Source organism: Triplophysa rosa, linkage group LG22 (assembly GCF_024868665.1).
Source record: "Triplophysa rosa linkage group LG22, Trosa_1v2, whole genome shotgun sequence".
Taxonomy (NCBI): Eukaryota; Metazoa; Chordata; class Actinopteri; order Cypriniformes; family Nemacheilidae; genus Triplophysa; species Triplophysa rosa.
Genome location: NC_079911.1, coordinates 14,404,301 through 14,430,118, shown reverse-complemented (window position 1 = coordinate 14,430,118; position 25,818 = coordinate 14,404,301). Strand labels below are relative to the sequence as shown.

General features: G+C 39.7%; 1 protein-coding gene across 1 annotated transcript; it reads right to left on the bottom strand.

Annotated features, from left to right (window-relative positions):
- Positions 1–783: 783 nt before the first annotated feature.
- On the bottom strand, positions 784–25,597 carry foxo1b (forkhead box O1 b). The gene is made up of 3 exons (XM_057321229.1): positions 24,792–25,597; positions 4,314–4,505; positions 784–4,226 (listed from the first exon to the last, which is right to left on the bottom strand). Exons 1-3 carry the CDS (start codon positions 25,365–25,367, stop codon positions 3,087–3,089), a joined length of 1,908 nt encoding a protein of 635 aa, XP_057177212.1. The 5' UTR covers positions 25,368–25,597; the 3' UTR covers positions 784–3,086.
- Between the last annotated feature and the right edge of the window lie 221 nt (positions 25,598–25,818).

Genomic DNA, 25,818 nt, shown 5'->3' with positions numbered 1-25,818 from the left:
GGGGGTCCCTGCTCCATGCATCTCTCATCTAAGGGGTCCTTGCCCCGAAAAACGTTGAAGACCCCTGGTTTAGATGGCTCTTCAAAGGACTTAAAGAGGTCAGTGCGGTTTATACCCAAAGTCAATGAAGAAACCTGATTGTACAGTGGTGCTATGGAGAAGAAACTCTCAGGGCCTTTTATCCAAAAGAACACACACACTGTGCAAAAAAATGTGTTTGCGTGCTGCATCTGCACCGCTTCACTAACAATGAACCCCTACAGCTGAGAGAGAGAGAGGTGGATTCAGATTCAGACAAGAGGTCTATGGGTTCAATGCTTGTGGTGTGTCCCACAATGTATAATGATGTCCTACAGTGTTGTGTCCTAATGCGACCTCTCCTCTGCCCTTTCTAACCCCTGTATGTAGATCCATCAGGAGAAACATATGGGCAACATGTGTGCCTGAAGACCTGATCCACCATGTCTCATCATCTCTTATCTTTTTAATTTAACCTGACAAATGCATATATTGTAGAAGAGCAACACATACAACATTTTTGGGCCTCGGAAAGTCAATTATACTGTTCTGTATAGTATCAGACTCAATCATTTCATGTTTGTTAAGGGTCTCATGTTTTTCTTTTCTTTCTCATAACACTGAATGATCCAAGCACGTAAATACAGTCTTGCCTATAAAAAAACTCATTCTTCTAAATGCAACAAATGACAGATTCCTCTTAACATTCAAACACATTTACATTAACACAGCAGGAATGATAATGGACTCGTAGTTTGTTATGTATTCATACTTTTATATACAATTATGGCTTGATATAACAGCTGCAAATGTTTGTATGTTAACTTAGAATCAATTTTTCATAGCTGTTTTATTACATTACATTATTATCAGGCACTTCCTCCATGTTGAACTAGTCTATAAAAGCATTGTGGTTCTGACAAGAACTCAAGGATGATAAGTTTGTTTCAAATTCACAACTGTACCACCCCCCATGTCAATCACTTCACATCGGAGAGCAATGTCAGCATCAGCAAATACAAAAATTGTCACCAACACATTTAGAGACTAAATCATACATTAAAGAAATTAGACAAAACTAGTCAATGTGGTTTTTAAATAAGGCAAAATCAACACCATTTACATGTCAAACTATCCACACAAATAGACAAAAATGAAATTACACAAATTCAGTGACATAAATATACAGATGAAATAAACAAGAACATTTGTAATATTCATAGTCTAAAATGACTATAAAATGCAGGTTGTGGGTACTTGTTGAACAGCTGTGAAAAATATATGCATATGTTAAAAATATTTTTTATAATTTACAAACCCTTCATGGTTCTCCTCACTGTTGGGATATAAAATCTCAAAGCATTAAATATTTTGTAGATATGCAGTTACAATGCAACGTGTGTGCATTTGCATTTGCAGCGATATTTCAAATTTAAGACAACAACACAGAGGGAACAATCTTAAATGACACTAAATTATCATATAATCACTGTCAAAAACGAAAATTAAAACATTTTAAGAAGTCTTTTAGAATCAAATTTAGCCTTAAGTAGTCTTGAACTCTGTGTCTTTCAATGAGAATTCACAATTTTAACAAAATCTAACACAACAAAGGAACATGTCATTGATCTGAACACATTTAGACAGATGATTAAATACTTCAATATTACAAAGAATAGCTTTGACTTTTATGAAGCATTTTGAGAAAACCGCCCATTATATATTTACTGTATACAGCAAAGGCCACAATATATTTTTATAGACTTTAAAGGCTTGGATGAGAGGAAAAATCTTTGGAGAAAACATTTAAACTGACAAGAAGCTGAAATTTACTTATAGAAACATTTCATTTACCATCTCATTGGTACAACAAAATATACATCTCTGTACAAAAGGCATTCATTCATCACCATCGAATGTGAAAATGATTAATCTGTAATGTATCATTCATTTACATACACTCCAGTTTACATGATACACAGAACTGTACATCACTAAAATTCAATGCAGAATAGAGACCAATGAAACAAAAAAATTACAAAATAAATTGTTACAAAACCACAAATTTGGTTTTGCTTTTGGTTAGTCTGAATGTACATACTAAAACTTGATTCCTGACAATAACGGAGCCTTTCGTACATTTTTGTACTTAGAAGTTCAGACTGAGGTAAATGCAAATGAGAAATGAAACAGGGAGGAAAGAGAGTTCGAGCGGTAAGAGAGAACTAAAATGAAACATGTTGGTAATGTTTCCGAAGCAGACATGAGCTGTCACACTTGCCCGTAAGAGCGGAAAGCTACTATGACGTGAATCTGCTCATTGGCTCACAATGATGAGTGATCCAACACTGGCTTTACTATTTTCTTTTGGAAAAGTACATGGCAAAAACAGAACACTTGTGGGGTAGGAAAGTTTCAAATCTGTATCTCTCAACACGCTATAAAATATATGCAGCCCATAACTTACAGAACTGCATTGGTCAACTGTCCATTGATCTGGTGTCTATGACATTTACATGTATATTAGCACATACAGTGTTCCCAAAAGTATATGGACACTTTGCACACTAAAGTGATGCTGAAAATATACAGAATGAACTCCACTGCATAGACAACAACAAAATAAACGTTTGTCAAGTTCCTTTCGCCATGTTCCTTAAAACTTATTTTTTGGTCTTGGTTCTTAGGCCATGTTTTGCGGAAAAATTGGCAAAAAATAAAAAAGCTCAGTTGTGTACTTCACCAAATTAATTCAGGCATCCTACACAAAGACTATAAAATTGCTAAATACTTTCACAATATGCCCTAACAAACCAATTTTCTAAAAGATTTTTCTTGCGAAGGGTTGTTAAATGTTCAAACAAAATGTTTTGATATTTTGTTATTTAATGCAAAGACGGTCATACATTTTTAAGACACATTAATGTCTTTTTTAACACAAGGAAGGACGTTGCCATGTTTTGTTTTATTGTCCATATATTTTTGGGGACTATCTTAAGTGCTTTGAAAACAATGTGATAACAAATCAAATCATCATCATAAAGATGTAATATTATTTGACTTAATATCTATCCAGATACCCAGTTATTCGTGCTTGTCTTCACCCCGTGAGGGAAACTCTGTTGAATGTTCATAGGATCAAAGTTGAAGTCCAGGGCGTCGCCATCCATAAGTGTGTCATGAAGGACAGTCTCTACATCACATTCTAGCTGCTCAATCGACATGTCATCCAAGTCACTGGGCAACCGCTCTGGATGACCATGAAGGTGGTGATGAACCGTTCCATGTCTGTGAAAGCCGTTGCCGTTGGTGTAACTTGGCAACCCTACTTCTCCTCCACCTCTTCCCAGGTGAGCAGGATGATTGTGAGGCAGGTGAGGCTTCATGTTACCAAGACGACCAGGATGCACGTGGGGCACCAGGGTACACCCGTTCATGCCCAACGGCGGCGAGGGCATCTGATGCAGCGGTCGCGAGTGTGCGTTGAGGTGAGGATGTGTGTGTGGGTGTGCATGGGGGCTTAAAATTTTCCCACCATGTCCTAGTTGTCCTGACCTAGCGTAGCTAGCAAGCACCCCGTCTCCAACCTGAGAGGCCATGGTTTCTAAAGACTGCATGCGGTCTCTTCTATGATCAGCATCGGCAGCCAGTAACTCTTTAAGCAGGCCTGGAGCGCAGTTGTAATGGCCCGTGAAAGGTCCGTAACCCCCCGGTTTACTGTCTGATAATGTTGGTATGGGGATGGGACCCTGTCCATACAGGCATTTTCGATAGTCCTGCTGGGGCGAGTTGTAAGATTGATACCCGGGGCTACCTTGCATCATGGGTGAGGACAGTGTGGATTGGGCGTCTTGGCTTCCCTGCCCATTACTTTTGGGGGAAATAATGTTGAGGTTGTCTAACAAATTATCCATCATCACGCTCTCAGATCCATGGTGAACCAGGGAACCTGTTATTTCGGAGAGGCTGGGCAGGGGGCCTAGTTTGGTGCCCGGGTATCCGATGTGGATCTCGCCGGCCTCGTCCTCCTCAGGTAGGAAGGGTGAACGGCGTCCGCTGAGCGTGCTGGCATCAGAGCTGGCGCGTGTACGAAAAGTGGTCCAGGGTTCGAAATCGTCATTGCTGTGAGAGCTGGGGCTGCCGAGCCATTTTGGGTACTGAGAACCAGGACTGTTAGAACCGCCATCGAGTCCACCTTGCATGGTCATCTACAGACACAAAAGAGGAAAGCACAACAGCAAAGCATGAAAAACAACTCACACAAAACCAAACGGCCATAAAATCAACTCAATTACCTTTTTCTTGGCCGCTCGTCCTCGGCTCTTTGTAAACTTGCTGTTGTTGTCCATGGACGTGGCTCTCCTGCGTGGAGACTTGCCACTCTTGCCCCCTTCAGGGTTCAGCATCCACCACGAGCTCTTCCCCGTTCCTTCATTCTGCACCCGCACAAAACGACTGTGCAGGGACAGATTGTGTCTGATTGAGTTCTTCCAGAAACAAAAAAACAAACGAGATAGCAATATGAAAAGCTGGTTGCATTTGAGTGTGTGTGTTTGATTTGAAACCAATCACAGGCCGTGGAAATGACCTGTAATCGTCCAATCACGCTTGTGTGTTTGGAGACATACATTTACATTTACGCATTTTGCAGATGTTTTAATCCAAAGCTATTTACAGTGCATTCAAACTATACATTTTATCAGTATGTGTGTTCCCTGGGAATATTTCCAGATAGAAAAAGAACTTTCTCCAACAATTGAGCATCATGTGATGAATAACTACTATCTTGATCAAGAGAAAATGAGCACAATATCTCTTAAGTCAAAATCAACCACCTGCTTTTCAAAATTTAGTGCTATTTTAGCAACTTCAGCTACTCGGTTCTAGTATTTAATGAATAAAATGCACACCTTGTTTTAGTACACATAATGCTACAGTGAATTCAACGGAAAAGGGAAAACGTATTAGTCATGTCCTTGCTTGAACCATTTCCTTCCAAGCTTTTATTAGTATTTTGAAAGTTAATATCAAATTATATAATCTGATAATAAATGAACAGTTAATTTAATAATTTGATCAACCAAGACCAAGTCTACAGAAAGCTTACAGAAGGAGAGACTAAATACAAATAGTCTAAAAAGGGAAAGTGTCATTGTAGAAGTGCACAGAACAGATGATGAATCAGCTGTACGTGTCTTCTGTGAAGCATGTACAAGATCATAAGCACTTGGGTAACCAGAGGTTCAGCTGTCCACATGGGACCACAGGCTAACGAACGAGGAGAAAAAAAAAGAACAGCAGAAAGGATGCTGAGTGTGAGGTACAGGAAGAACTGGAGGACTAGAGATACAATGAGAAAGAGAGGTACACCGGTGGAAAGTTATGCGGTTTTTCAGAGAGAGAGAGAGAGAGAGAGAGAGAGAGAGAGAGAGAGAGGGAGGGCAGGGGAGGGGAGGGTTCGTGGAGGCGGGCAGAGGGAATGTTTTCATAGTGAGAAAGTCAGGGTCGATGAGTTTGTTGTGTGTCTGTGCCTATGTGTAGAGGAGGGCAACTTTTCTGGTAGTGCTGAAAGACCCTTGCAAACACACACAGAGAGCGACAGAGAGACGTATGGGCAGTCTGGCGTCTGTCTCTACTGTAATAGAACCCCCACAGTACCGCAACGTTCCACCCTGAGACACTGACACCATAGTGTGTAAAAAAACATGTGAGAGAGTGAAAAAAAAAGAAAGAGAAAGAGCATACGTATGCGTAAAAGAGCACCATCCCTTGTCAGATTAGCAGTTTGCAAAACAGTCACATTTAGATCTCATGTGAACACGCTTTGCACATGCACAACAGAGCCAGGAAGTGAGTCAGTACAGGAATGTGCATTATTTTGGTAGGGGAGGTGTGACAGTTTTCTTATCGAATAAGACATCACATTTTTTAAATAAGCAAGAGACAGATAATAATATTCAATGGGATCTTTCTAGAATTCAAAAAGTGAAATTTGCACATTCTGGTTAAAGTGTGATGCAATCTAGAAATCTGGGTTCTGACACATCTCAAAAATTCACAGATCTTGCCCACAATCAGCTCAAAAAAATGCAAGTTCTGTGCGAGCTTGTTACAACTGCTGCTCCGAGATCAGCACATGGGACATTTATTCAGTCCACAGCACAGGGCTGACCTCTTTCATCACAGGTATGCGATGTATTTCAAATCTGCATTGTGACCTTTGGTCTCAGATCAGGGATATCCCTAACCCTTCTGCAACGGTGAAAAAGTGTGAATTAAAATCCCCTTTTGGGTACGATTTGAGTCAATCACAGTGACAGGAAAAAAAACATGGACCCGTGCACCAGTTTCTCCACCAACAGGTGGGAAGTGGGCTCAGAATTGCGCAAATCGAAACTCCTCTTTTCAGGGTGTTACGTGAGGGTTTGTCGGCCAGAATCAAGTCCCCACAGTTTTAGATAAACTGGCTTTCTGGTGTTGTGGGTAAACATCGTGTCAAAGAAAGTGAATTTTTGGAGGTCAACTCGTGTCAAACTGGTAAACAACAGTGCATTTGCTTATAGTAACAGGTGCAATGATAATGTGTATGTGTAAGAATGTGTGAAAATGTGATTCTATTCTAATCCTCAGAGCTATTGGTGCAGTGATAGGTGCATTAAGCTATGCTTAGGGGGTCAGGCACTATGTGTTTGTGTGTGCACATACGTGTGTCAGACCTCCTGAGGGATTTATAAACAAGTCCGAGAAACCCCATCTGCATCCTGTCTGACACCCCAGACAGCAGACGCACTGACTGGCATTAAAAAACAACCCGCCATTATTAATCAGACATCACCTTCAGCTCATACAGCACATCAACATAACAAACAGCGAGACAGAGACAATGTTTTACAGTCACGTGGCCTTGTAACAATGTGAGGGAGAAAAATGACAAACATTTTACTTTTGGGGCGATCTGTCTTTTTATGAATGGTCTAAAAGTCCCCATGAAATCTAAATTGAAAATTTAAGTATTTTGGCTTTTATTATGAATATGTTAGCCATATCGATATCTACTCTATAAATTACTGTGCTCCAAAACATTGAAAAACAAAATCACGTTTATAAGATATAAACATTCAAATCTAATGCTGTGTTCACACTAAATGCGAAGCATTGCATTCTTCACTCTTTATTACTTGTGGGAATTAGGGATGCACCGAATCTAACATTCTTGGCCGAAGCCGAACATGATGTGAAACACTTGGCCGAAGGCCGAATAATACCGAACACCGAACATGGTTTTTGCATTTCTTCTATTTATTAAGCTATTTTTTTCCACTATTGCACAAACTGAATAGTCAAAATTTGCTTTTAAAAATTTGTCTTGCTTTTCAATAAAATACAATACAACTTAATATAAAATTGAGCAAAACAAAATACATTAAAACAAAAAATGTAATAGCCTATATTAATTAGGCCTATAACTGACTGGTAAAAGAATGTAATGTAAGTTACTCTGTACCCCTACAACAAAACACTTCATTAAAAACTGTCATTCCACATTAGGCCTATAAACTAAAAATACGAATAAACTAAAACTGTTGGATTATTATAGGCTACGTTGCAAAATGATTTTAAGAAAAAAAAACACCGAACGCAAGCAATTCTGACTGATGCTGACTGACAACCATATCAGTTCACGTCTCTCCTCCAAACTCCGCCCACAGAAGCTGACTGTTCTCTGGTGCACTCGTGGCCGGGATGCACAGAACATACTTTGACAAGTTGTTTTAGTCAGGGAACTGTGTGCCGCGCACCCTGTATGATGTCAAAGGATGTCGCGAGGGCGGGGCTACTGTCAGACAGCCCGCTTCCGTCTGAAGTACACAAGTTACCGACCGGTAAAGACGCTTTCATTCGGAAATTTACTTCCGTGCGGCAAGTCCCGTGCTGTGTCTTTCTCTGACACCTTAAAATGCTCCACACACACACTGCCAAAAGTTTTCGGCATAATAAGAACGCACGTCTCTCTCTCTCTCTGCGCTGGTTGCTAGTTGATCGTTTCTCGAGTCATGTTCGGTAAAATTTATCGGCCATTCACATATCGGCAATACGAACATGCGTTTTTGCATTCGCGATATATCGGGGCAACATCGGTGCACCAAATTACCGAACATGACGATATAGTTAGGGCGTACGTATAATAATCGGCTCACGCGATGATACTAGCGTGACCGAACATTACGTGCATACCTAATAGGGAATTGACGGAAACACTCGAACGCAGATAGCTGTCACGTTCATAATGTCTATCGCTAGATAGTGCCATTTAGATCTCCATTATCATTTAGAAGACACTAGGGGGAGCTGTAGTGCATCTGCATATTGCTATATTTATTTATATATATTGTAACTAAAGCATTGTAATACTTTAAAATGTACCACCACAACACAATCACTTAAAAAAAACTAAAGCATATACCATAAAAATAACCTGCAGTACAATTTAATATTATTTCAGTGTGAAAACCAGTCTACCAAAATCTCATTAACATAAAGTAAAACTTTTATTGTAGTCTTGCAAGTGAGAAAAAAACAGACTAGAAGCTTTTCTATGACTGATAGTATTTTAATGGTGGCTTCAATTCACCCTGATCAATTTACTTATTTACAAGTATTTGGCGGTTTATTATTGACAGGTAAAAGCCTAAACCTTAAATATATGATGACACAATTTTTTCCGATGTATTTCCAAGAAAAAGAACATAGTCTTTATATTCAGAACAATATGGTCGTTTCAAAGCTGAATAAAAAATGTATGAGAATTAAAAGTCAAAGCTCTAAAACAGACAATTAATCGTCATAATCGCAATGATTTATTAGACAATTAATCGTCAGCCAAATTTCATAATCGTGACAGCCCTACACGACAGGGTCTTCACGTGTCCGGATGTGTCAATGAGCTCTTCGTGCAAATTTATCGCTCAAGTTAACTTGTGCAGAAGTCACCCAATGCGTGTCATTTGCGTCAATTGCGTCACGACTTCGCGACTTTTTTTTAAGCGAGAAATGCAAAAAACATTGTGCGACAGGGAGTGTCTTCACATGTTTGGTCAAACTGTAACGTTAGGTGTCAATGAGGTCTAGCTGTAATTGTTTCATTTCCATCGCCCGCCGCAATTAATTTGCGTTTGGTGTGAACGCAGCATTACCTTCTCACTTCCACAAATACAGATCAACGGACATCATTTTAGACTTCTCATCAAATTACAGGCTATATATGAGGTAAACTAAGCGTTATTTGCCATTTTAAAAAGGGTGAGGAACCACTCAATATGTCAACCCAAATTCCTGTTTCAGTGGAAATTATGTTAATGCCTCGAACAAAGCTTCTCATTTCAAAGCACTTCAGTACGTTTCGTGTGCTACTGTATCTGTATGGGTAAGTTTTGTCACTTGAAGTATAGACACAGAACATCAAACATCAAATGTTCAAGCATTGGCGCCAACGGACTGGATAACTCCCTTACAGCTGTTTAACTGCAGCCAGTCAGCCGTGACACCTTGACAACGGTCGTCGGTCAGAGAGTAAACAAGCAGCTCTTCCAAAGACCAGGTGCGATCTGACAGACAGGTGCATGATGTTCAACATGCCAACAAAACACAAAAATCTCCCCAATGTCACGCATAATATCTGCCAAATGAGCAGCAAACCAGCATTTTTATTGTATCTTTTTGCTATTGACAGTAAAAAAATGAAATGGGAAAATATTTGAGGGGAACATAGATCGGATTTAAACCTGTATCACCCGCATGATGAGCATCAAGGCTCATTTTAGCATCATTTTAGTGGCAGAGAGACTGTCTGACAGACAAACAGGTTGATCGTGATAAAGCACTTTGAGGTTGAGGTGACAAACTCAAGAGCAACATTGCATATATAGCCTACAGTATAAACACAAGCAGACTCATGTGATGCTCACGTTGCTAACACTAATACCACATCATAAAACCTAACTTAATGCATCAGGTGAGATAAACCCTGCATTCACGCGCAAAGATTTTAAGTTACTGCAAACAAGTTTGTTCAACACATGATTCGAATATTGAGTAAACAAAAACTAGAAGAGAGTGCGTTTCTAAACTTCTGATCCAGTGAAGAATGCCAATGAATGAGATTTAAAGCGGAGGAGATAAACAAGAATGCACAAGTTCAACAGAACAACGAGAGGTCCTCAGAGATAAACCTGTGACATGAGTCTTCAATGGGCTAAACCACTTCCTCCTGTGCACATCCGCTTTTATCTTTTTCTCTCCTTTCACTGTAAATATTTAGCACTAAAGTGAAAACGTGAAGAATACATACATGTGTGTGAAACCTCTATGAATGGAAACCTGAAATACGGGTTTCTTACTCTATTACATTTATTCATATTTGTTTAGTATATTGTACACAGAGCGACTTTACTGTAGATTCTGTATGTATACAGGCATGAATGACATTTCAAATCTCATTGAGGAGGGGTGTGATATTACTTTTCTAAACACTCAGACTGGCAATGTTTGGCTGGCACTTCAAATAAAATCCTTTTAGACTTGCACTGAATGCGCCTGAGCTATACCAAGGAAATCTCAACGCAGTACCAAAAGCACCTGTGCTTCAGTTCTGTAGCTCCATTACACATAAGATACAATCACATTGTGCCCAGTCTGCACTTTACCTTCATTTCATGTGGTGCAGAAAGGAGGGACAGGAAAAGGCAAATAACGAATGCTATATGACATACTAGAGTGTTCAAGCACACACACACATACTGTAGTCTCTTTCTGTGTTAAAGGGACAGTACACCTAAAAATAAAAATTCTGTCATCATTTACTCACCCTCGAGTTGTTACAAATCTGTATACATTTCTTTCTTCTGATGAACACAGAGAAAGATATTTGAAAGAATGCTTGCAACCAAACCTCGAGGGTGAGTAAATGATGAGAGAATTTAAATTTCTGGGTGAACTGTTCCTTTAAGAACGATAATCCAACCGATACTGTAAAGAATAACAAAATGAGAGAGAGAGAGAGGTCTGATCGCCCTTCTTGGCCCATCCGTTCAGGAAGAGCTGCGTGAAGCTGATAGGAGGCCTGTCTGCCCTCTCGCTCTGCTAGACCACAGGGCTCCTGACGGGCACAGAACAGACCCAATCCGGGACGCAACGATGACCTCTGGGATGTAAAATAATCTAATACATGATAAAAAAGCACTGCTCTGTGATGAGAGTCAGGGTTAAGCAGGAAGTTATGTTTGATAAGAGAAACTACTCCTTTTTGTTATCAGACACATGAAGAGAGACACTGATTGCAGCATTGTTTATCAGTCGCCTTTTTTTCCCCCCAGAGTAAAAGACGTTTTCACAGCTCTGAGCGACAATACTAAGAGGTCTGACTGCAAAACTGTGCTTTCAAAGAGTAGTAATCTGTTAAATACTATGAAACCTTTAATCTTCAGGTTATCTTGGTTGGTCAGGGGTTTAGACTTCAAATCTTTTGCAGTTTAGGAGACTCCAAAAATGTATTCCACAATACCTAAGAATGACCTGAAAGCATTTGATTATAAAAAATTGAGTTTAACAGAAATAAGTGCCTGTCCTATTGAGCAACCAAATGAGATTGCAAGGATCTGTTTCTAAAGAGAAAAATCTAAGAAGCGACAGATTTAAGCAATTCGATGTCAGTTTAATCTCACTGTTGTCTATGAGAAATAAGAGTTTTAGGGCCATATCGCCCATCCCTATCACGATAATTCCTGGTATTTGTTGCGATAACGATAAAAATGATGATATATCCATAACGCCATCCACCGCTGTTTTTTGCGTCAAGTGATAGTAGCTGCATGCAGTCTAGACCCTCAGAAAAACAAATATTATCAAAAAGTAAAACTTACCCCAAATCAAACAGCTTCTAAAATATACCTACAGTATTTTTGTAAATATAAAATATAATAGTGAGAATCGACTTCAAAAGGTTGTAGTAAAGAAAAGTTCAATGAACTAAAGCTCAATAAACACATCATGTCATACCTAAAACTGTATATATTCTATTGTTGGGTGGAAACGATCGATCGCATCACGCTGTCAATCACTCTCTCTTGAACTGTGTGAACCTTCTCTTCTCACAGCAACATACACTGAATCTGTCTATGACTCGCGCTACAGAAAGAGAACAGAAAAATGCGGATAAAATAAATCTAATTAAATAATCCATGCTTAATATGGACTCATATACTTATATGCGCTCATAAACGTATTTAAAATAATGTAATACAAACTCGCATTTGTACTGTATGTAAACAGGCAGCAGTGCTGTGCACGCTGTGTCGCTATGAAAGCACATGTGGGCGCGAGCTGCGCACGGGACGCTCAGTTCATCCTGTATATAGGCAAGAAATCGTATTAAACAATTTGCGCAAACTCTTTCTCAGCTTCACGTCCGCCCTCCGCTATACCCGTTTTCGCTTCACATATGAGCTGTGAATGGGTCTCACAAAGAAATACGTCATCAACTAGAATTTATCGTTTATATCGCGGGAAGACTAATTCCTATCGTGTGGGGAATTTCTACCGGTATATCACAAACGATATAATATCGCCCATCCCTAATGAGAAACAATTCAGATCATTTTTTTGTCAAATCTTTCAACGAGTTCCACGTTTGGTCCTTCTCCACACGCACGCACACACACGCACTGCACACACACACGCATGTTGGGTTTCCATGTTTTATGGGGACATTCCATAGACGCAATGGTTTTTATACTGTACAAACTGTATATCATATTCCCTACCCCTAAGCCACCCCCTAACCCTAAAAGTCACACACAACTGTCTGCTCTATTAGATTTTCAAAAAAGTTAATTCTGTATGATTTATAAGCTTGTTTCCTCATGGGGACAAAAAAAATGTCCTCACAAGGACAAGGATTTTGGATATTGCCATCTTTGTGGGGACATTTTGTCCCCATACCGTAGGGTTTACCCTTCCCACACACGCGCACTGCGCACACACACTGCGCACACACACACACGGCAACATAGGGACAAAGAAAGCGGGAGATCACAACAAGCAGGTTTGACACCCACAGAGGTTTATTACAGTTTTCAAACTGATTTCCAACCCCACCCAACCAATCCAGTCCCACCTTTACCACGCACCTCACACAGACACAAGCAAGCACCTGGGTTGAACTCAGATCTGTCATTTTATCATTTCATGTGGTCGCTTCAGGGAGGGGCAGGAAAGGCAGAGACAACGAAAAGCATGTTAGAGAACAGCATGAAACCAACGCTTAAACACACACAGAGGGTGATTCAGCTGTTCCTTTAAATATAGAATATGCTTACTGGTTAAAAAAGCTGTTAAGTTGATGTCAACCATCAGGTTTTTTTATTTTATTTTATAGATCACAATGCCATATTTTAAAATAATTGCATGTACCGAGTGTGTTAAAGAGAGAGATTGAGGGGGATCTGAGGCCATGAAACCAGAGCAACTTGCTGTGCTCTCTTTTTTCTGTTCTAATCACAAGGTGACCCGACAAGATTTCTGTCACTCGCTGAAGTGTGACTGTTCATTTCATCTTTTGAGTCTTTAATTTATTTCACCTTTGACTTCAAGTCAACAAAGAATTTTGGCTATGACATGCTATGCTTTTAGACACAGTTGGATCTGTCCTAGTAAAGATTTTTTATAGAAGTCTGAATCCTCTAATTAAAAAAACATAGTTAGTGAAAAAATTTCAAAAGAGCAGCTCCCTTTGGGTTACATAAACCAAAAAGGTCCAGTGTATGAAATTTAGCGGCATCTAGTGGTGAGGTTTCGAATGGCAACCAACGGCTCACTCCACTCCACCCCTCCCTTTCGAAGCACTACAGAGGCTGACACAATACTAAGATGTCATTACATTTTTCCTTCTTTGCCGAAGCTCTGTAGAGCAGTTTGTCCGTTTAGGGCTACTGTAGAAACAACATGGAGAATTCCATGCAAGTTTCCATAAAATTCCATAAAACATAACGCTTCATTATGTAAGGTCTTTATACACCTCTGAAGACATAGTTACTAGTATGTACAGTATATTATATTGCATTTCTGTCAATAAATCATCCAAAATTATGCATTGGACATTTAAAATGTTTGCTTTAATATATGTTCCAGTCTTGCATTCTGTAAAAATGCTTGCACACACGTTTGTTGTTATACATTGTGGGGCCTTTCAAGAGACATACAGTATTTACCTCTATAATGTACAAACATTATATGAAATCTCCTAACCCTCACATAAATGTTTTTGTATTTTTACATTTATTAATTTGCATAATTTAGTTTGATAATCAATTTACAAAGTAGGCCCCCGCAATTTATAGAAACCCGTACACACACATGCACACGCACACACTTTGGGGCCCTGTAAAGGAGTGATTCCTGTCACCCAAACTTAATACAATGAGCTAACATGCTTCACATACCAGAGTAGGGCTGTGTTTTGGCAAGTGCCTCCCGATTCGATATACATCACGATAGACGGGTCACGATACAATATATTGCTATGTATTTCGATACGATACACATTTGCGATATATTGCAATACTTTAAATAGAAAATGTAAAAAGTAGAGCTAGAAATACAACATGCTGTGCACCACCTGGTGTTTTCTTTAAGGATAAGTGTAAAAACATCCCTTACCTCTGCAGAGTGGCCATGATGTGCGACGCATGGACCTTTAGATCAGAGGTTTGGGTTCTCAAACTGTGGATTGCGCCCCTCAAGTGGGTAGCACAGGGGAATAAGGTGGCTCACGCAAGTCACTTGGCTGTTGTGGTGCATTACAGTTAAAACACTGAACATGGGCAGTATAAAACCTCTGCTTCATCCGTGCTGTAAATGTGCTGGTGTCACATCCGTGAAAGCACAATAAATGTCATTGTTACTTTTCTTAATAAACTTTCTGTCTAATGCACTGCAGTAGCCAAGTGACTTGTGTCATGACTTGCGAAGCCTACAAACAGCATTATTTTATATAACTCATTACTCCATGACTTATTTTGAAAACCAAAGCACACCCACACATCAGCTCTGAGAGCTCCAAGCGTTCTTATATTTTTCGCCATGCTCGCTTCCACTTTCTTTTGGCCGTATGTATATATGACATGATTTTAAAAAAATATATCGATAGTAGAGGTATCACTATCGATACACTTTTGAGAAAAAAAAATATTGCGATAGTTACATGTATCGATATTTTTGCACAGCCCTATACCAGAGTAACACACATAAAGACCCCCTGCACTGTAACAAACCGCACGCACACACACACACACACACACACACACACACACGCACACACACACACACACACACACACGCAATGACTAATTCCTGTAGTAAGGACAGCATGGTTTCACCCTCAGTTACCTGATTTTACCTTTAAATTCTCTGTCAAACAGACTCGAACAGTCTTTTGTGTGTGTGTACTGGTATCGGTCCAGTGCAAAATCTCTAAACCAAGTATACTAACAGGAAGTGATGTCATATTTTGGTAAAAGAAGAAGATTGGACATACACAGACAGGCCAAGGTCATGTGAGAATCCTTATCTACATTCTTTTCATCTCAAGCTTTTCCCGCAAATACACACAGACACATTCATTTCTTTATCGTGGATTTCCCACATCAACAATGTTCAAACGCTTCCTTTAACCCCTTACAGTGATAAAACAGTTTTAAAGTTCACTCAAAAATGAAAATTCTGTCATCATTTACTCATCCTCTTGTCATTTCAAACCTGTATGACTTTCTTCCCCAGAACACAAAAGAAGATATTTTAAAGAACATACCCATTGAGTTGCATTGGTTTCGTGTCCATGCAATAGAAGTGAATGGGTGCTGCCTCTGTTTGGTTACCAACATTCTTCAAAATATCTTCTTTTGTGTTTTGCAGAAGAAAGCCATACAGGTTTGAAATGACAAGAGAGTGAATAAATGATGAAAGATTTTCATTTTAGGGTGAACTATCACTTTAAGAAATTTAGATGCATAATTTGCTAGTTTGTCACCTGAAATTTCTGTGTTCCTGTAACTGATGTCGCTTTGGATAAAAGGATCTGACAAATGTCTAAAAACAACATTATCAGCAACTAAAATGTAACTTTACTAAATTAACAAATGATAAAGAACTCCCTGTAATCAAAATATCTTTCAGCAGACATTATGTAGGCTGTTCTGAAGGCAGTTTACATACTGCACGTGTAGTAACGGTTTATGTCACAGGCCACTGAGAAAAACAATAGATTCCAGTAAGGCGGCAAGTATGGGGGTCTTTCTGCCCCTGGTATCCAGCCGACATTAGCCTCCCCTGAGAGAAACAACAGAGAGACCCTCTTCTGAAGCACCTGCCGTTGTGCATGCATGTACTGTATCTGCGTGCATACTCATGCTTGTGCGTTTATGTTTGAGTGTGTGTTGCACGTGCATAACTGCTCCCCAGGGGCGGCAGGGGTGTGTGTGTTATTGTTAGACAGTGTAAAGAATAATACTCCTCCTGTTCTCCTCCCATGTTATTCCATTTTGTGAGAGCACAGTTATTTGCCAACATTCTTCAAATTCATATCCATGTCAAATTAGTTTTAAGATAATGAAAATTCAAATTGATCTTACTTTCTTAATCGATGTACCTGGTTGTGTTGTGTATTCGTAAAATCAAAGTGTTTGTTTTCAAAATGTTTCATCATAATTAAATAACTTTCTCTGCCTCGGCAACAACTTCCGAAATCCAATTAAATTATGATGGATAACATAGTGCTACCCTGCATTACTGTACAGTATGTCCGGCTTCTCTATTTAAAATATTTTTTTCAAAATAAATCATTCACAAAGCAAATGTAATATGTGTTTCTTTCAATAATACTTTTAGATACCAACATTATTTTTACCATCATTTTTACCAGTTTCGTCCATTCCATAAGACTGAAAAGTAAGAAATAAACAGAAAGCGGCCAAAAACAAAAATATGTGCATGCCCGCATTTACCATAACAAGTCAAATACAGAAAGGCAAATATACTTTACATTGTACACCAGACTCATGTTCTATATTCTGCAATGAACCAGACAGTCTGACGACCAGTTTTGTTGTCAAACTCTAGTACCCTCATAGTACCCCCCCTCCAGTCCCAGGACGGGGTGAGAGAGTGTGTCTTTTTCAAGGAGGGAATGTCGCTATTTTCCAGCCACTCAGCAGGAAACGCATCATCATTCATTGTGGGAGACGTGTGCGCTGTTTTTACAGGAAAGTGCAAAAATAACCTTAAGCCAAAGGTTCCACCGGACTCAACATGACAAAGCTCCAGTAGCGGCCTACGGTTTACATGAAAGGAAAAGGATATCTGTGCTGCCGGTAGAGGGGAGAGACAAGGGTCGTGTTTGATTTAGTGGACCTTTTAATGAGATCCCTTTGTGGTTGATGGTAGGTGGGGATTCTGATAGTAGGTGTGCAAATATAATTGTAAAGGGAGGACAAATATTGAGCAAAAAATATATTTATACTTGTGAAACTTAGCATTTTTGTTCAGTATATAGTTCTAAATGGTTCTTGGCCACCATTGACTACCATAGGAAAAATTGCTTTCTAAATTTCTTTGTTCTGTTGAACGAAAAAAAAAAGATATTTTGAAGAATGTAGGAAAGCAAACAGTTCTGGGGCACTTTTCACTACCATTGTCATTTTTCCTACTATGGTAGTCAATGGTGGCCAAGAAGTGTTCGGTTATAAGAATTCTTCCAAGTATCTTTCTCTGTGTTTTGCAGAACAAATACATTTTTACAGATTTGGAACAACTCGAGGTTGAGTAAATGATGACATTTTTGGGTCAACTGTCCTTTTAATAGGAAGTTTGGGGTTTAGGGGGTGTTGAGGGGTTGTGACATTTAACAACCATGTATTTTTAATGTGTCAGTAAAAAAAATACAATTAATAACTTACAATAGGGGGTCTGTCAACACTGGTTATATTTATCAGTCTGCATCATGAAAAAAGAAAAAAAAGTCTCAATCCCACGACTGCTGATTAGCTAGCTGATTCTAAACCCTTGACCTCTGAAAGAACTTTTCTTCTCTGCTGATGTAATCAAGACTGTGAGAGCAGAAAAAGATGAATATTAACCAATAATATTAAAGACTAACGTCCACGATCCAATGAAATGTGATGGCTAAAATCAGATACAACCGTTTGTGATTTTCCACTGACTCAACATTGAGTCACACTGAAACTAATGAGCAAATTCATCGCAATGTCAGCGACTGATACAACCAGGAAACAATGATACATATACCACTCACAAATCTAAAGAACATTCATTTTGCAAACTACAACTGAAACATTGCACTAATGTAGTAAGAAACATTTGAACAAAAAACTAAGAAGCAGATGCCACTGTGATATTCCCTTGTAAACAAGCCACTGGATTTTTCTGACAGGCTGCAGAGGAAATGCTTTAAGGAACACATGGAGATGGAAGTGAGCGCACGGCTCAGGAATGGCGGATGTTTGACGCTTTTCCCTTACGGTGACGTCCTTTCCCTTCCATTTCTGCTCCTCCTCCACCTTCTCTCCCAAAGTCAGAAAACTTGCGTTCACCTCCTGCGATTTTGCAGTGAAGCCATAGCATTTCACTTAAGTACAGTGGGGCCTAAAAAAATCCACCTCTGACCTTTACAAGAGCCCTGTGACCCCAGACGGCATCTTAACTCTAGTTTTAGAATCCCATGACTGAGAATTTTAACACTGACATGAGGACATAATATACAGAATATATGCTTGGGAGGCTAGAGACTAGCTTTCACAAGAATGCAGACACCCCATGGTACCTCGACCTCCATAGAAGTGGCGTCAATGAGGTGCATTCTTCCACTTATCTGTATAATGAATAGGAGTCGACAAAGGGTTGCGGTGGCCTATGACCGTCTGGCTGTTGTTGCCTATTTACATAGCATGGTGTGAAGATTGTCTAGTGTGGCTCTGTTACTATACTTGATAAGTAAAGGATAATGTACAGGCAGCCGGTTGTTATCGCAGAAACAAGCCCCGACAGTGTGATCAGGACCCGACACGAAGCGGAGGGTCAGGTATCACACTGAAGGGGCTTATTTCTGCGATAACAACCGGCTGCTTTGTACAATATCCCGCTTATTACATGGCTACTTGCCATAAAATGTGAATTTGAAATATTTTATTGGCTCTTTTTACCGAATGCAGGAAATTGGTTTAATCATTTGTAAATATAATGTCATCCATGTTATTAAAAGATATATTTACATTTAATTTGTCAAAAAAACCTGTCAAAATGATTTGCTGCATCCGGGTTACCGTGTGTTTTTAGTTTTGAGAGGTTGTTATCTGTGAATAACGAACCTGCAAATGTCGCGACTGGCCAATCAGAATCAAGCATTCCAACGAGCCGTGTAATAATTGACTATAAAGGCCTGATGCCTGTTCCACACCAAGTCCTGCATGACTGAAGTACAAAACGTTAATAAACAATGAATATTTGTGATGAAATTTTATGCAAAATCTGTTCACATTCAATTAATTTGCGCCAATATCCAAATTAAAAAATGTTTTGAATGCATTCAGCTAGATTGTTATGCATGTGTTCTTGGTGACGAAAATTAAAACAAGAAAATCTAATTTACTCTCCAATATCTGCCTTTTTGAAAAAAAATAATGGATGCCTATATCTTCTGTAAATACAGTATATATATGTTTCACAGGGGCTTACAGAAGTACCAGACACCTCACGTGACTTTAAAAGCACATACAGAGGCTTTGAGTTTGACTTCTTGTGGTGTGGCTTTACAAAGAATGACACAAACGCTTATTGTCTTCTTTCTTTCTGGAAAAAATTTGTTAAGGTTGGCATGGCTTTAGTTTTGATGAGTCCAGGGACTGCTTGCAGCCAAAATGCATACAGTATTTCTTTTTGTAGCAAGTGCAAACAAGTTTGAAGGAATTTCTTTGGTGAAGCGTGAATTCCTGTCAATCTTACACCCAATTTTTGTCATCATAAAATACACTCTAGGCATCTATTATTTTATTATTTTACAGATGTGATTTGGGCAGTTCCATGCAAATGTCAACCTTACCATTAAAAAATAGTTTCTACCAAAGGTTTTCACTATACTAACAGCAAAAATGTCCAAATTTGGTGGTTTAAATAAAGTAACTATTTCAAGTTCTATGAAGAGACATCCCTTCTCCATTTGTTGGGTATGATTGCTTCAGGTTTGTGCATTTTAATTCACAGAAATCCTACAAAGTATGTAGTCTCTCAAAAACAGTGTCCTTTTTTGTCACGTCCATTACGCAGGTTTCTTTCCTTTTTTTAAAACCGAAAACTTGTGCATAGGCTCATATTTTTTTGATGATTAGACTATCAACAATGGTTTAGTAAAATTCAAACCTATGGTTCAGTATATTGGTAACAAATAGAGGGTATGCACATGACGTCACTTTCCCACTTGAACACGCCAAAAGAATCTCCCTTGAGTGGCAAAATGGCTGCTTGCAATATCAGGAAATGCAATTCCGCGCAACATATCAGTGTCCAAGGACACCTGGTTCCTCTGTAAGTCGTAAGGATCACCGTCGAGTCCAACTGCTTTTAATTTCAGCAAATAATTGTGTGTTTTAGTCCTGGTTTCTTTGTTTCTCCTATTTGAAAGTAGCCATTTTGCTGCATGTTTTACCACTCAAGAGAACGTGTTCTCTTTGTCTGTGTGGCGAGAGATAGCAACACTGACCAATGCCGTACGTTTGGGGTGAACCTGTTTTGTATGATCAAATGGCACATTAAGGGAGTGTTTGGGAAACTTTGTGAACCATATTGATTTATTATATTTTGTTTGGTGCTACTTCTGGAGCAAAAATGACACATTGTAGCTTTAAGAAACTTTTCAGGTGAATCGTACAAAAAAACCCTCTTTTTGCAATACATCTTTGGCGCTGACATCCGGTCGCCGTCATCTGACATTTTGGTTTGGAGGTTTATTCTGATATCTGATGGGTTCAGAGAGTTTGTGTGTAACTTTTAGTCCCAATGCATGCACACTGATGCAGCTATAGATTAAAAGCCACAGGTACCCACAGAAATCGAGTTTGCACCAACTCTCAGAGCCACGGCGTCAAACTCTTTCATGTGTTTGCGGTACAGTGGAGCAGCTTTGCATGAGTTTCATCTCATTTCAACCTTTTTCTCCTTTTACTTCCTTTCATTTGCGAATGTGTGTGCGTGTGTAAGAAAGCATAAAATGTCCCTTCAATTTTGCTGCACTTTGCACAATGCTAATTACATGCTACCCATATGTAGAGCAGGTATCATCTATAAACCACAAACTTCAACCTCTGCAAATTTCACCTGTATGTGCTGACAATTATCTGTCACATAGATTCCGAGAATCTGTCCTGAGCTTACAAACTCTAAAGTTTCAAACATTTTCTAGGCTTTTCTATTTAAAATTCAGAATGTACTGCGGCTGTAGGATGAATACAGCAGTTGAGGATGAATCCACAAACGCTCAAGTTCAGCAGTCACTGGTTTTGGAGAATAAGTGACCTATTCACCTACCTACAGCCGAAACTTATTGACCGACAAACTAAGCTACGATTTTGTATCTGCTCCGAGATAAGGTTGTACAAATATTATGTGTGTGCATTTGAAACACTGAAAATCCCGCCGTACAAATGTATAGCTTGCATGTGTGTATTACTGGGAACCCTATGGTGAACTTCAAAGCACGTAAAGGTAACAGGGTTCATCTGCTGAAACCAGGGCCCAAAGTTAAACATTTTCTTAAAGCCATGATTAAAATAGAGGGAAAAACTAGAAAGCATGCTTAAATAACATAATGAAAACCTAAAACAGTCAATGACAAAAAAATTGAAATGTATAAATAGTAAGCTATGCGTTTAAATCAGACAAAGAAAACCAGTACCATTATTTGGGTCAGACACTATCTTTATATCACAGACATATGAATAGAGTTCAGAAACAAAAAGTATGTGTAATTTACTAAAAGTACTCAAGGTGGTTATAAGGGCACTTGAGAGTTTAGGTATAAAATTGACCTACATGGAATTCTACCTGTGTGTGTGTGTGTGTGTGTTTGACTATTTATGGCACGTAAACAATGGCGTGTGTATTAACAGACACAAGAGAGTTATGAAACAACATACTGTGGGTTGCCAAAAACTCATAAAATGCGTTTGAACACCACCCTCATTATTTTGCTTTGACTTTTAGATGGCCATGGACTCCCGTGACATGCTCCACAAACTTGGTGGCATGACCTTTAAGTTTTGACCTTTGACCCCTGGAGATATTTAAATCCCAGAGTCTTAACTCTCAATCAATTTGACTTTAAGCTGCACCCAAGTTCAAGGCTCAAACTTGCAAACAGAAGGGTCTTTTGCATTTGGCTCCCACTTCTAGAGACTTTTTGAATGTGACAAAGAACGAACCTAATCAGATATGATGCAATAAAATCAGTCACAAACAATTATATTATCCACAATAAAAGACATTCAAAACATATTTAATATATACGGTTATTGTGGACCAATGAGATCTCACGATGGGCGGGTCTACCCGGCACACTGCTGCAGAAATAGAAACAACAAATTGACAAAACTTCCTCCGTCATCACAGTCATGCCTGGTAAGGAGGACAAAAACTCAGAAATGATTTTGATCTCTTGTCAATTTGTAAAAAAACATATACATAATTATTTCATATTATACTGTCAGTTTAAAGTAAAAAGGTGCTCATTCAGGTGCTCAAGTGTAACTACTTCAATGGGAGAATCTCAGACAAGAATGCGTAATTGTCTGTGATTTTAATGGGACAGGAAGCAGAATATTGATCTAGTCTCAGGTATGTAGACAGTTTAATGATAAAGAACAGTCCAGCCCATACAACCCGACAGAAACATTCTACGATCGACTGGAATGCTTAAACTATAATGTCACCGATGCAGAGGTCCAGACAACGTTTTGTTGTGGCGTGCAGAGCCGATGGCGGTGGTAGTGGGGAACCTCACCTTTCAGGTAAATGTGTTTCCCTGTCATGACTGGTAATCCTGCAGGTATTTTTAGCTCGGTGATAGGAGGAGGCCATGAAATATGTGACAGTCGGGATTTGCGTTTCCATTTACGCACCGAACGCGGCAAAGAAACAAAAGTGGCTTGTGTGGAGAGGTGAATCAGAAAATAATACAAGTGCGGCAGAGATAAATGACAGGTTGACAAAAACCCTTTCAGCACCGAACAAAGTCTCTATTTGCTTCACCTTGTTTGTGAGATAGTCCCCTGTATTTAAGGCGGTCGGTTTTAGTCATTAGGCACCTTAAAACTCCACAAGGGCTTTAGAAATGTATGCTTGGATCATGAGACTTACTACATAGCTTTGCATGCATTTCAAAGCGTTCAAAGTGGTGGTAATTTAGGTAAATCAGATGACTTCAAGCCAGTTCACTCACATTCCTTGGTGGAAATTACGGTAGTTAGACATTTAACCACCAAAAAGACCTCAAAAAAGTGCAACTGCTTGTTTTCTAATATAATGGAAGTAAACAGAGGCCAAACATATTTCATTAAAACTAAAGTTGTCCTAAAGTGCTACATCACAAGTTCTGGAGCAATGCAATAACGTTTAACCTCGTTTCAATAGTCATGGCATTAGCTGAAAATATTACCCTCTGGCTGTCTAGCTCTCTCTTTCCTACATTCAAATATGTCACGTCATCGCACGTCACACCACGGTTGACATCAATGGAACTTGGCACAGAAGTCATATGGACAATTTCATGATATTCTTTTATGGCATGTTTGGAATGTGACAGTCCCTGTCCACATTCCCTTTCGTTATACGGAAAAGAGCAGACCGTCTTCTAAACATGGAGAAAAGTGAACTACGATCATTTATTTTTGGGCGAATTTCTCGTTCTTTATGAGAGCATGCCACATGTGAGCGGCTTCGTTTAAACCTCTACTTTCTGAAGGGAAAAAAGCCAACCACGAAACGAGCTCTTCTGTCAAGGCTATTAAACAACGGTTTAGCTAAACAGGCATCTCCAACCGCGCGGATGAGACTGTGTTGATACACGAGTCCCTCCTCTTTCGCGCCTTACATTCCATAACAAACCGCATGTCTCGTGTGTTTGAACTGAGGGAATCCACAACTGGGCTGTGATTTCGATGGCTTATTGTAACCATGATATAATGCTTTCTTTTTAGCGTATGGAAATAATAATAATTATTATATTGGTATAAATATTTTTTTTTATTTCCACATTCGGCTTTTAAACTCGTTTTCCACCTACCACACTGATGCCTCGTACAACAGAATTACGTTACTGTAAGCGGACTTGTTTATCTTACAGTAAATTACTGACTTTAATTTAAGGCAAAATCATGTTCCTATTTGACTGGTAGATCATTGTGTTAGCAACGCAAAGATTATGGGTTCGAGCCGAGGATATGTAATATTGTATAAAAGCACCTGACAGATGCATACATGTAGATACCGCGGTTCTACATTCAGGAGCACTTCATCTCAAAAGAACGTTTTCAACGTGCAAATACTTTGTAACATGATTGTGTGTTTTAAACGATGAAGTACTCTAACTTACGCACGCATGATGGAGACCTCTACACTAGAATAAATGGCACTTGTGCTTGGCCTTGGAGAGCAATTACCTTCCAGCCGGCTGAGCTGTTGCTGTCGCCCTTATCTTTGAAGTAAGGCACGCTCTTAACCATCCACTCGTAGATTTGAGACAGGGTGAGCCGCTTCTCAGGGGATCTCTCGATCGCCTTGGTGATGAGGTCAGCGTATGACATATTCCCCCATGCGTTCCTACGAGACGAGCTGCTCTTCCTCTGGGCCGCTGCGGGGCTGGAGCTGCTGGCAGGGGCGGGGAGCGGCGGCACCTGTTGAGGGTGCGTCAACTGGGGATTCGGCTGCTGTGGATGCAACGCCGCCGAAAGCTGTTGCTGGGGATGAACGCAGTTGTCCTGGCAGTGGAAGTCGTTACACAACAGAACGGGCTTCTCCTCCGTGTAGTCTTCGGTCTCCTCTAGTAAACTTAAACTGTTAATAAAGTCCACAATGCCTTGCTCCGGCTTGACGGACGGCGCCGGGGAGGATGTGTTTGAGCTCCCCGGCTCGTTGAATTCGGGTCGGTGCAGCGGCCAGGTGCATGAACGCGGTCGGGAAAGAGGCTCGAAATCTGGGTCGATGTCAACCAACTGTTGCTGCTGCGCTTCTGCCATCCCAAAATCAAAGCCAAATCAGATGACTTTTCTTTGGTCAGATGATAAGTGCCGTGAAGATTTTAACATCCGCTGGTGAAACCACTAGTTTGTCCAACTCTAACAATTACACATGATTGGATCTCAATTTATCTAGATTACAATAAAGCACAAGTTTCTTCCCAAACAAAGTTACGTCTGGTCGTACGGAAAAAGTCAGCGATGTGTAGTTCGTACCATGCCTACCACGGCTTTAAATGAAATGAGTTTTATGAGCGCTCACAGGGTGCAGCGTGGAGTGGAGTGAGTAGAGCCACGCCCACATCTGAAGTGACAGCCAGGTCAGCCAATTACAAGCGCCTATTTAAAAGTTAAACAGATTGCGTCTGTATAACCCACGTTACTACAGTTTATCCTGTCCGTTAAACAGGATTTGCAGAAGATTAGACTGCCATGAAAGAATGTGACCACC